This window comes from Globicephala melas, chromosome 2 (assembly GCF_963455315.2).
Source record: "Globicephala melas chromosome 2, mGloMel1.2, whole genome shotgun sequence".
NCBI classification, from domain to species: domain Eukaryota; kingdom Metazoa; phylum Chordata; class Mammalia; order Artiodactyla; family Delphinidae; genus Globicephala; species Globicephala melas.
In genome coordinates this window covers 150,136,602-150,149,401 of record NC_083315.2, presented here as the reverse complement: position 1 = coordinate 150,149,401, position 12,800 = coordinate 150,136,602, and the positions used below count along the sequence as shown (strand labels likewise).

At 39.8% G+C, this 12,800-nt stretch overlaps 1 protein-coding gene across 2 annotated transcripts in view; it reads left to right on the top strand.

The window, feature by feature from the left end:
* NEK9 (NIMA related kinase 9) overlaps positions 1-12,800 on the top strand; it is a 36,659-nt gene continuing 23,859 nt past the window's right edge. For both annotated transcript variants that reach the window (XM_030831786.2, XM_030831785.2), the window contains exons 1-8: positions 1-344; positions 2,860-3,037; positions 4,746-4,801; positions 5,351-5,421; positions 7,079-7,184; positions 8,817-8,948; positions 10,752-10,862; positions 11,912-11,976. In XM_030831786.2, the coding sequence (XP_030687646.1) occupies positions 126-344; positions 2,860-3,037; positions 4,746-4,801; positions 5,351-5,421; positions 7,079-7,184; positions 8,817-8,948; positions 10,752-10,862; positions 11,912-11,976 (938 nt within the window). In that variant the 5' untranslated portion in view covers positions 1-125. The remainder of the gene's footprint in view (positions 345-2,859; positions 3,038-4,745; positions 4,802-5,350; positions 5,422-7,078; positions 7,185-8,816; positions 8,949-10,751; positions 10,863-11,911; positions 11,977-12,800) is intronic.

Below are 12,800 nucleotides of genomic sequence, written 5' to 3'. Positions count from 1 at the left end.
AGGACCCACCATGGAGCCTCGCTGGGTGGCGGGGTGGCTGGGCTGATGGGGCTGCGGGCTGGCGTCTGAAGCGGGAGAGGCGCAGCGCCGCCCGGGACACGGAGGCGGGTCCCGCGGCCGCCGCCATGTCGGTGCTGGGCGAATACGAGCGACACTGCGATTCCCTCAACTCGGACTTTGGGAGCGAGTCCGGGGGTGGCGGGGACTCGGGCCCAGGGCCCAGCGCTGGTCCGGGGCCCCGAGCCGGCGGCGGCGCGGCGGAGCAGGAGGAGCTGCACTACATCCCCATCCGCATCCTGGGCCGCGGCGCCTTCGGGGAGGCCACGCTGTACCGCCGCACCGAGGTAGCGGACCCCGGCTCCGGCCGCCCCCGCCCCGCCTGCGCGGCCCTGCTCTCCCTGCTCGTCGTCCTCGCTTAGTGTTAGGGCCCCGCAGGGTATCTGTCTCGGGGTCTTCATCACTCGTTCAACTCTCCTGCACTAGGAGTTCGTTAGAGCACTGGTTTTACTGACTGGTCGTTTTTGTTTAAATCAGGCAACTGAACAAGTCATTGAACCTTCTCTGAGCCTTAGTTTCCCCATCTGTAAATTGGAGTTAGTGATAGCTACGTACCTTAAACGTAGTATTTACTTTTTAAGGTTATTTTGTGAATCGAACAAAGGTACTTTGCAAACTGTAAATTAAAGTAGTTTATGAATGTGAGGTATTGTCAAAACTTCCTTCCTATTGTGCTGTACAGCTCTCCAAGGTCGAGGTGGAGAGGAGGGGATAGCTTCAAAATTCCCACATCCGTGGCAGCTCCTCTGCCTTTGCCGTATCTTTATGTTCAGATATGAACACGCAGTTGGAGATTTTTCTTGAAGATCATGGGGAAGATTGTAGCGTGTTAGTTTCTTCAGTGATTATCCAGCAACGTTTATGCGTGGGAAATACTTTTTTATTTTTGGTATATTCTAAGCCATTAGTTCTTAACCTTGGGAGGGACAGGACTCCTTTGAGAATCTAATGTAAACATACCCTCCCCCCAGTCCACTACTGCACACATACAAATCCTTTGAAGAGATTTGTGGATTACTGACCCTCAAGTTCAGAATGTATACTGATTAAAACCCTATACTGAGGAGTCTACTTGCAAAAACTAATCATAAACAGGGTTTGATCACTAAAGTCTTAAAACTCTAGTTTTAGAATAGGTAAGCATCCATGAGAACTTGCTGGGGTTGCTGAAGGCGATTGATCTATCAGTGATCTATCTGTCTGCAGTTCTGGTGTGTGTTCCAAGGTACTTTTAAGGCTAAAAGATGGAGGAGGAGAGAGGTGGTTGCAAGATTAATGTATAAGGTTAGAGTTACTGTTGGTATTCTGTTTTCTTATTTGTACTCAAAATATGAGAATGAGGAGATGAGCTTTGGCATTCCTATTTTATAGTTAAAGAAAGATAGTATATTTAAGATAGTATATTTAAGATAGTATATTTAAGATAGTATAGTATAGTATAGTATATTTAAGATATACTTTAAGGTAGTATATTTAAGTATATAGTATATTTAAGAACTTGCCCACTTAAATTAGAAGCAAATCCTGGGCTAGAATGGAGTTTCACATCTCCTTGTCCATGCCTTTCCATTATTATCATGTTGAACTTGATTACCAAGGTTGTTTTAAGTTTGATTGCACTTTCCCTAAAATTGCACAGTATTACCCATAACACCAAATGTTTATTACATCTGTGAATTTACAAGGGTTTATTTAGAAGCAGCCCTTTCTCTCAAGAAGCGTATATTTCATTGGGAAGACATGTTAGTCTTGTTAGTAACAAATAGCATTTAAGTTGTATGTGTATATAAGGGGAAAAGAATGGACAAATATTTTAGTGTATGAGCTCTGAAAGTTAAGGAAATGCACAGTGGGAGGTTCATTGATCTTCCCTCAAAGTTTCAAAGGCCTAACGAAGCCATTCTAAAGGATAGGGAGGGTTATTTAGGTGGGGATGCTCCTGGGCTGGGGAGCAGTATCTGTAAGGAATTAGAGATGTTATAAAACGGAGTGAATATTGGGAGCCACAGGTAAGTCTTCATGAAAAGAGGAAAACATGATAACATAAAAGTGACAGTAGAAAGAGAGCTGCAGAATGGGACAGGGTGAGGAAAGTTAACTCAGAGCCCTTAGACCTGGCTTATTCTTATCCAGAAAGGATAAATGAAAATCACTAGAGAGAAATCTAAATTTATAAAATTAGAGGCAATTTTAACATTTCTATTTTACAAGAAACTGTGGTCAGCCATAGGTAACCATTTTCCAGTTCTCTACTTCTCCAATACAATCCTCATCATGACTAGCAGTCTTTCATAATGTCCCTCAATAGAATCTTTGAGACCTACCTCCATCCCATATTTTTTACCTGGAATTGACATCATGTAAATTAAGTGTAGAAACAATGTAACAGAATCTTTTTTTTTTTTTTTGCGGTACGCGGGCCTCTCACTGTTGTGGCCTCCCTTGCTGCGGAGCACAGGCTCTAGACGCACAGGCTCAGCGGCCATGGCCCACGGGCACAGCCGCTCCGCGGCATGTGGGATCTTCCCGGACCAGGGCACGAACCCGTGTCCCCTGCATCGGCAGGCGGACTCTCAACCACTGCGCCACCAGGGAAGCCCTGTAACAGCATCTTAATGCTTTCCCAGGCCTGCAGTAAATTATGATGCTTGGTTGTATGCAGAACCTTTAAAGTCTGTTCATGTTTAAAGGAAAAAAAGGAGTCAGTCTAGGAAGTTTTCTTTCTAGGCTTACAGATCCGGGTGTGGATTCATTCTCTGCCAGACGCGAGGAAAGCATGATAGCTGTATTACTGTGTTACAGGATGACTCATTGGTCGTGTGGAAGGAAGTTGATTTGACCCGACTGTCTGAGAAGGAACGTCGTGATGCCTTGAATGAGATTGTTATTCTGGCGCTGCTGCAGCATGACAACATTATTGCCTACTACAATCACTTCATGGACAACACCACCCTGCTGATTGAGCTGGAATATTGTAATGGTAAGGTAGAATTCAGTGGGACTTCCTCCAGTGAGACATTCCTGTGCTTATACTTACCTTAAGGGGGAGAGAAAAAGAAGATACACATACAAAGAGTAAGAACTTTAAATGGATTTCTAGAGTTTAAGAGAAATAGTTCAGGCCCTGGAGAGTTTTGAAATGATCTACAAAATGAGGGGAGGGATTTTTACCCTGCATACTCAGATTCTCCTTTGTGATGATAATTCCATCTTCAAATTACTTGTTCAGTTGAATTTTACATTCATTTTTCAAGGTTTTTTCCTTATGAAATGACATTAGTCAAGCATTAGAGACATAGCATGGTTTGACACTTGATATAATATATAATGAAATGGCTTGATATATAATGAAATCTTATAGGTAATATTTATTTATATTGACTTCAACTAAAGCCATCCTATTGAAAAGTGGTCCAAAGATCATAGCTGACTGAAAATGAAAATGATTTCTTTGAACACTTTTGCTTGTAAAATAGCAGTATAGCCTGTTTGTTAAGAAAATAGACCCTGAGCCCATATCCTAAGCTTCACTACTTTTTAGCTCTGTATCTTGCATTAGCAACTTAACCTCTCTGTGCCCCAGCCTCCTTATCTTAAGTGAGCTTGATGATAAGCAATAGTTACCTCCTAGGGTTGTTGTATGAAATGAATATGTAAAGCTCCTAGCATAGTACTTTATATGTAGCAAATTTTTGATAAATACTGTACAAGCTATTATCCTTATTACGTAAGAGAACCCCCAAAGCCCTTTCTTGAGCTGCATGCTAAAGAGGTCCCAGCATATTCTTCACTTAAATCTCTTAAGAGAAAGCTCCTAGACTTCTAACTTTCTTACTAGATTCTTGTGTACCATGATTGTTCCTGTGTTCAACCCTAAATGTATGAGATTATATTAGAAATTTTTGAAGTAGCAGAAGCCTCAAGTAGCTAACTTCCTTTGTGGTTAGGAGGAACTAGAATGAATGGTGTATTTATTGAAACTCTGAGTTTAAATTGCAAGGGGAAAAAAGTTGTGAAACTTAACCAAGACTACAGTGTAAGTTACAGCTGCAGGTAGGAAATAAAATGAACCATCATCATTTGCAGTCTGTATTACTTGATAATGAAAGGGAGAAGCAAATTCAGACTTACTCTGCAGGAAGGAGTTAGTAAAGGGAGTAATGATTGGAAACAATCTAGAGTCTCCCCTAAATTTTGGGAAACTTTTTCAGCGTGAAGTGGAAAGAAAAAGAAGTTGATGATATACACCTGTATATACAAAACATCACATCACAGCTGTAACCCAAATGTTCTAATAGTCACACTGAGAGAGTTGTTACCAAAATATTGCAGATTCCTTTAAAAGCAGTTTCGGAAAAGAAAATCATCTGATTTTGAAGACTTTCAAAGTAATTTTACAAATTAGGGCACTATAGAAAGTGTCTTTACTCTCATCTTTTCTAAAAATGCTGTACTTCCCATTTTCATATTGAGTCTCTTCTGTAGGGAGGGGAATCTCTGAAGAATATTTCAGATATAGTCCTTGACAGATAGGAAGAGTTTTGTAGCCGTGTACCCAAGAGCTGAGAAGGAAGAAGGGGTATCTTTTAAGAGGAAGCGGAATCCTTCACTTACTGTGCCACCTGTTAAAACCCTAGGAGCGTTGATCTCTATTAAGCAATTCAAACCTGTTTCTTGTTTTATTGCAGGAGGGAACCTGTATGACAAAATCCTTCGTCAGAAGGACAAGTTGTTTGAGGAAGAGGTAATCCATATTTCTGTGGAAGGAAGCTAGAATTGTAATGTTGTGATTCTTGCATTCTAGTTCTGTATTTACTCTTACAACAATGAAGAGTGTTTTTTTTCCTTTTATTCAGACTCCTTCCAGGCTCTGATTGATATTCATGAGAAAGGAAACCTCTAACAAGGAAGCTGACTATAGCTGCTTCCTAAATGGTTTACCTCCACATCATGATTCTCTATGAGCTTTCTTTCCTGGTTCTGTTACTGCATACTGGTATGCCCAGTTTTCTATACCTTTGCATTCTTCCTGGATTTCTTTCCACAAGTCTGCTTCATCATACTATATAACAATATTGGAACTATTTTATAATGATCTGCTTTTTCTTTTTTTTTTAAACCCCTACCACTTTTCTTTGCCTACTCAACCTACAAGCAAGAAATGTCAAGTCATGTTGAATCATAACCTCTGGTTGCAGCTTCCTTTGTTTTGTGTGTTCGAGTGTGTGTGTTTATTTATATGGTTTTTTTTGGTTTGTTTCCAGTCCAAGTATAATTTATTTTTTCTCTGCAGATGGTGGTATGGTACCTATTTCAGATTGTTTCAGCAGTGAGCTGTATCCATAAAGCTGGAATCCTTCATAGGTAATGAGTGAAAGAATGTGGGATGTATTCCTTTCCACCAGTACAACCCTCACCTTGGGTACCTCCCATCAGCACTATTATTTTCTTGATTAAGCAGTCAAGGCTTTTCCGTTGATATAATTTAGGAAGGAAACAGTGAGTAATGAGGGGCGTTATCTTCACTTCCTAAAGTTAAACTGTGATCTAGGAAGAATCTCCTCAGTAGCTAAGTACTGCTCAGTCATCTCTTTAAGAAGTATTTTAGAGTTGAGTTCATTAATTCATCAGTAAAGCCTAGAAAGCCACAATAAAAGTGGTATTAGATTGGTTGGAACTCATAGTAAATGTTTTCTCTGAGCAATAAAATGGGCAATTGTTTTTAATTTTATAATTAAGTCTTTTAATTTAAGTAAAAAGGGCTTCCCTGGTGGCTCAGCAGTTAAGAATCCGCCTGCCAATGCTGGGGACACGGGTTCAAACCATGGTCTGGGAAGATCCCACATGCCACGGAGCAACTAAGCCCGTGTGCCACAACTACTGAGCCTGCGCTCTAGAGCCCGTGAGCCACAACTGCTGAGCCCACGTGCCACAGCTACTGAAACCCACGCGCCTAGAGCCCGTGCTTCGCAACAAGAGAAGCCACCGCAGTGAGAAGCCCGCATACCACAACGAAGAGTAGCCCCCGCTCACCACAACTAGAGAAAGCTCGCGTGCAGCAACAAAGACACAACACAGCCAAAAATAAATAAATAAATAAATAAATAAATGATTTAAGTAAAAAGCTTATTCACTTTGTACAATTAATTATGCAGTTTTACCAGAGCTTTGGCCAGGGGAAACAGCTTTCTATTCACTTTTAGCTATAGGAGAGAACCATTATAAGAGCATTTCCATGTCATTATACCCTCCTTAAGTGAGTCATGGACCATTGTTAGAGATTAATGTTAATACACTAGCATTTCCCTTTTTATTGATTTGTCCATTCAGTTACCATATATTTCTTGATAGCTGTCGAGTGGCTACAGTTGTGTATTGTTACTTTCTTTTCGACAATTACAAAGAATATTGTTCTGTTTTTTTCACATCTTTCAGTAAAGGAAGCCAGAGTATGAACTAGACACAGTTTATTTGTGTTACTTATGGTCAGTTCATCTTTAGAAAGATAGTGATTTTATTTAGGTGATCTGCATAGCCTAATCATTTTGCTGCTGGAATGTGCTGTCTCTTCTGTTCTGTCTCTTCTGTTCTCTTGCCTTAACAAATTTGAAACTTTGGCACCAACCAAGTGTTAAAATTGCCTTGATAATCACTTATTTCAAGGCACAAGTGTTAATTGAAGAGGCAGTACACCTTATAGGAATTATGATTACCTAGGGCACCATTTTTCTTTTTTTTTTGGTCTGACCCTCTCAACTTTTCCTAACGACTTCAGTGTTTTGGGGGACATGCCTATGCTGCAAAACCACGGAGGATGAAGTTAATTCTCTGCCTCCACTCCCCCAAGTCCCCTTCTCAGTGTTAAAATGTATGAGAAAGTGATGACCACTCTTTGGGATCCCGTAACAACCTGAGCAGTGGTAACACACTCTTTTTATTTTGTAATAATTTGGGGTGGGAAGGGGGATGAGATAAAATAGTTGAGTATATGGGTTTAATATACAGCATCTTTTTTTTTCAGAGATATAAAGACATTAAATATTTTTCTGACCAAAGCAAACCTGATAAAACTTGGAGATTATGGCCTAGCAAAGAAACTTAATTCTGAGTATTCCATGGCTGAGACGGTAAGTATGTGTTATCCTTGACTTGGTTGGTTTTGTTTTGTTTTTTGGTGGCGCTATGCAGCATGTGGGATCTTAAGCAAAGTCCTAACCACTGGACCGCCAGGGAATTCCTCCCAACGTAGTTTTTTTCTTTTCCTTTCCTGCACTGTGAGATATAACTGTACCCCTAAATTTTGCACACTTTTCTCAATATTTTTACAAGTTCTCCATACTTCTAAAGCAAGTCTTCAGGAGTCTTTTTCCTGGACCCACTAACAGTCATTTACATGCTCAGGTGTTTTTTCAAGAGCCATTGTCCACATAACAGCTCTGACATCATTGGCCTTTCCAACACTGACTAGAGACTTTTCTAAAAGCAATAAAATACTTTACCATTTTTTCCAGCCTAGGATCTTTAGTAGATTTCACTTTATCTCTCATTTAATTGTTTGTTCTTAGGGTGTTAGACATCTCTGTGTTTCCTTTGAGTTTTTTCTGGTTCAGAAACCCTATATTACAAATAAAGGCTGATGCCCAAAGAACAATCGCATCTTTAATATGATACACAGTCTGAACCGCAGAGCTCCCTTCTCACTTGATCCTATGAAAGATGATTTGTAAAGAGTAGACATAAGCTGATCTTTAAAGACAGTGATCTGATCCTTTTAGGACTTATAAAACCCAATTATTACTCTTCTGGTTTCACAATGCTTTGTCTTTAAAAGAACTTGAAAATGTAAACTAATAAAATTAATTTTGTCCTGATGATTATTTTTGATAATGTTGAGATGTGCCTACAAGCAATCTAGAAATATCCAAGGATACTGATAGCCAAGGTTGGGAGTCGGCTTCAGGGACTCAGTTTGCTTGTATGACGGTGCCATATTGAGTTTCTGAGGAAGTAGTCATGTTGCATGGATTTTTCTCATCAAGAGTAATCCGATAAAACCAAGATTTAACTTTTTTAACCCAGTTAAATGCAAAGAAGGAACGATATGTAAGCCATCTGAAAAACTGCTTTGCCTTGCTGATGAAAGATGGCTGTCAGTTTTATTAGAATTTCCAGGGTACTCATTGTCTCTCATCTTGGGAGAGGCATGACCTCCATTCAGGGTATTTTTTTTCCTTCCAACACATTCTTGAACTCAGAAGGTCTTTTTAAATTTGGAAGAAATTCACTAGCTGTGTTAGTATTACAAATGTTAAATTGAGTCATTTACAAAGTTTCACTACTATGCGTTTCAGTTAGAACTTTTAACCTGTTTATTCAATTACCATCTCTGCACTACCAGTTTTTTTTTTTCCATTAGTGAACTTTTACCAAGTATGCTTTTTATAAAGTCTGTGAAGTCTTAAGTGGGTCTTGAATGCCTAAATCCTTTGTGATCCAGGAATCACAGAGCTTTTCTGTCTCCCAAATTACCATAGGTCTTTACCACAGAGATTGTCCCTTTATAATTGGCCCAAGAGATCTGATATGAATAAGATTTCTCCTCATAGTGGCATCATCTCATAAAAACCATTTTGGGATATGCTGATGAATGTTTTGTAATTGTTATCACTAGTTCTAGGAAATTTAATTTAGTTGTTGAAATATTAATATAGTTACCTCAGAAAAGAAGTTATTCTTTGATTGCTTTCTTTGTTGTTCAGCTTGTGGGAACTCCATATTACATGTCTCCAGAGCTCTGCCAAGGAGTTAAATACAATTTCAAGTCTGATATCTGGGCAGTGGGCTGTGTCATTTTTGAACTGCTTACGCTAAAGAGAACGTTTGATGCTACAGTAAGTTGATGTATTATCCCTGCATTGTCCTTGCAAATGGTACAGCTTGGTTGAGAGAATCAGCTTTATCCCTGAGCTTCTGATTTCTTGAACAGAAATCAGCTGTAGGAAAAATAACCAGTATTCAGGCACTGGCTTAGTAGTGTATTACTAAAATTCTATAGACAAGATTTATTTCCAACTTGAATTCCCCACTGAAATAATCATAATCAAGTAGTTTGAGCACGGTCCTTGAATCCGTTGACTATAATTTTAAAACTGGCTCTAGGATCGACTGTGTGATACAGCAATTTAGATAAGCTATTTCATCTCTTACGCTTCAGCTACATCATTTTATAAAAGCTAAGGCAAGTTATATAATACTCATTAAAGTGTTTTGATCTTTTTTATGAAAAATTACACCCTGACTCTTACTAAAGATTGCTACTGTTTTATAAACAACAAATCCCTTTAAGTCTCTTTTCTTTTCCTCTTAAGTAAAGCCCAGTATAAAGCAGTGCTTGCCAAACTTTAATATACATAGGAAATCACCTGGGCATCTTGTTAAAATGCAGACTCTATTTTAGTGTGTCTGGAGCTAGGCCTGATATTCTGCATTTCTGACAAACTCCCAGATGATGCCGATGCTACTAGTCCATGGGTCACAATTTGAGTAGCAGAAGTGGATTCACATCCAATATCCTCTACAAACCAGATGTGAGAACTTAGGCAAATCACTTCATGTCTTTAATCCTCTATTTCATTAGCTATAACAAGGGAAAAAATACATATTCCTCTCATAGAGATGCTCTGCTAATGTATATGAAAATGCAAATATAAGATAATGCAGAATTCTTTGGCCTTTTATGAGACCTGTTTATTTTTCTAAGTGCTGAAGTTTATTCTGATCTATCGTCTAGTTTTCTTAAATAACATAGTGGAAAGAAAATGAATTTTGGAGTCACTTAGACTTTGGCTGAAATTATGGCTCCATTTTTACTATCCGTGTGTAGTCTTGGGCAAGTTACTTTACATCTCTGAATTGGTAATGATAACCTTGCATGGTGTTTGCAAGGGTTAAAAAACATTATATGTGCAACTTATGTTTCTATTGGTCTCAGTAAAGGTGGTGGTGGCACTGTTATAATAATTTCTTATCATTATGAACTTATTATTCATTGCCTTGTCTGTTACAGCAGAGTATCACCTGTATAACCATTATTCGGATATATAAATTAGGAGGCAAATTAGTTGGCAAAGGACATACTTAAAGCCAAGGAGCATAGCTAACCTTGCTTTCCTTTTTCTTAGGATTCAGTTGAAGGGTCAGATTATAATATACTCTGAGTATTATTCTATTGGTCGCATATTATTCTATTGGCTCCATGTTGGCCAGTTGGCTTCATTCTCTGACAGCAGTAATGCATCCCTAACCATTTCTTTTTTTTTTTTTTTTTTTGCGGTACGCGGGCCTCTCACTGTTGTGGCCTCTCCCGTTGTGGAGCACAGGCTCCGGACACGTAGGCTCAGCGGCCGTGGCTCACGGGCCTAGCCGCTCCACGGCATGTGGGATCTTCCCGGACCGGGGCACGAATCCGTGTCCCCTGCATCAGCAGGCGGACTCTCAACCACTGCGCCACCAGGGAAGCCCCCCTAACCATTTCTTGCTGATATATACCAACGGTTGTAAAAAGAAGTCAGACCTAATTCAGAACTATTGCCATTTCTTTATATGATAGTCACAGGCATCTCAAAGCCCCTGCTAGTAGATTATAATGTCATCTTTATATAACCAAGGACAATACAATAATCATTTTCTCATAGAACCCACTCAACTTGTGTGTGAAGATTGTACAAGGAATCCGGGCCATGGAAGTTGATTCTAACCAGTACTCTTTGGAACTGATCCAAATGGTCCATGCATGCCTTGACCAGGTAAGTGTGACTTAACATATTGATTTCAGTTCAGTGCTTTCCCTTCCAGCCTCAGTGTTTGGAGTATGGCATAGATGAACCTGCACAAAACCACATCCACTTCCCCAGGGTAGGATGTATTTGGGGCTGTATCCAGGAGAATAGGCATTGGCAATTCATGATAGTTGTGTGCTTCAGCCGACAAATTCTTCCTTTACTAATTTGCGAAATGAATTTACCATCTAAATTGTGCTCCATTTTTTATGATCAAGATTAATTTTTTAAAATTGATTTCATAAAATAATAGAGGTAATTTAGAATTCCTAATGTGCAGAATGTTTACAGTTCTAAATGTCACAGTTGCCTTGCAGTGCAGCTCTAGGTCAGTATTATTCAAAGGTGGTCCAGGAACCACAGGCGTTAGAATCTCCAGGGGATGGGGGAGTTTTACAAGAAGAAAATGAAGATTCCTGGGCCCCACCCCAGACTGACTGGATCAGAATCTCTGTGGATAAAGCCCAGAAATCTTTATTTGTAACAGGCACTCCAGGAGATTCTTATGTACTATATATACTGAAATTTGAGAACCACTGCCCTGACAGTTAAAACAAGTGAGGAAGATACATTCTCATTCACATATAAGTGTTGATGATAGTGAGCATGAAGCATAGAATGTGACATAAGAAATAGGTTTTTTGAAACAGAAGGATGGTATATAGTGATCTTTGAATAACAAACCTCCAGGCTTCTAAGAGGAAGTAAAATGCGTCTTTAAATCCCATTTTACCCATTCCATTTACTTATTTAAATATTTATTTTGGCTGCACCAGGTCTTCGTTGTGACGTACAGGATCTTCATTGCGGCATATGGGCTTCTTAGTTGTGGCACATGTATTCTTAGTTGTGGCATGCACACTTCTTAGTTGCAGTATGCATGCAGGATCTAGTTCCCCAACCAGGGATCAAACCCAGTCCCCTGTATTGGGAGCATGGAGTCTTACACACTGGACCACCAGGAAGTCCCTTGCGCATTCCCTTTAAGTTAAAACTAACCCACTGATACTTTTTAGGATCCTGAGCAGAGACCCACTGCAGATGAACTTCTGGATCGCCCCCTTCTCAGGAAACGCAGAAGGTAAAGAGCAAAGAAGTTGCTTCATTTTCTTTCTGTAGATGGCTGACTATTAGAAGCCTGACCAGAGTACTACAAAGAGAGGGTGGTGTTTCCTGACTTTGCCACTCTGCTGCTATTTTCTTCCAACAGCTCTGCTTTCATTGCTTGATGTAGTTCCTGACTTTCAGCTCCTTAACCTGTGCTACTTTGTTCTAAATTAATACTGATGAGACCCTGGAGCCCTTCACTCCTCCCCATCTTCTGTGAGTTCTAATCTAGAGTTTGGGCACTAGAGTGTAGTAATTAAGAGGAGGGCTCCGGACTCAGACATCCTTATGTTTGTATCTGAGTTGTGTCATTATCTTTGTCAAGTTATTTAACATCTCTGTCCCTTCGTTTTCTCTATAAAGTGAGGTAGGGTGAGGATTAAAGGAGGTAACGCATATAAAGTGCTCAACATATAAAGCCCAGGGCCTGGCACAAGGTGCTCAACAATTGTTGGATAGTAGTATGGGTTTGGACCAGGCCTTTGCTTTTTAGTGCATTTGTTTAGATGGTAGATTGCAATTGGAGGGGTCCTCTTCAGATACCTTTTGCCCATTTCCTGTAGTCGAAGTTGATTGATTCCTGACAGGTTATTTCCTGAGGTTTATTTAGTGTTAAAGATCTCTAGAGGTAGGAAGAAGGTCCTTTATCCCTCATTTTTTGTAGGAGGCTTCAAACCCTAACTCAGAGGAAGAGGTGTTCTTCATCCTTGTTAAATGCTCTAGTCTCTATTTCATCCTGTTATCTATTTTTTTTTCTGTTATACTATTTTTGCCTAACAACCCTTCTTCCTCCTCTGC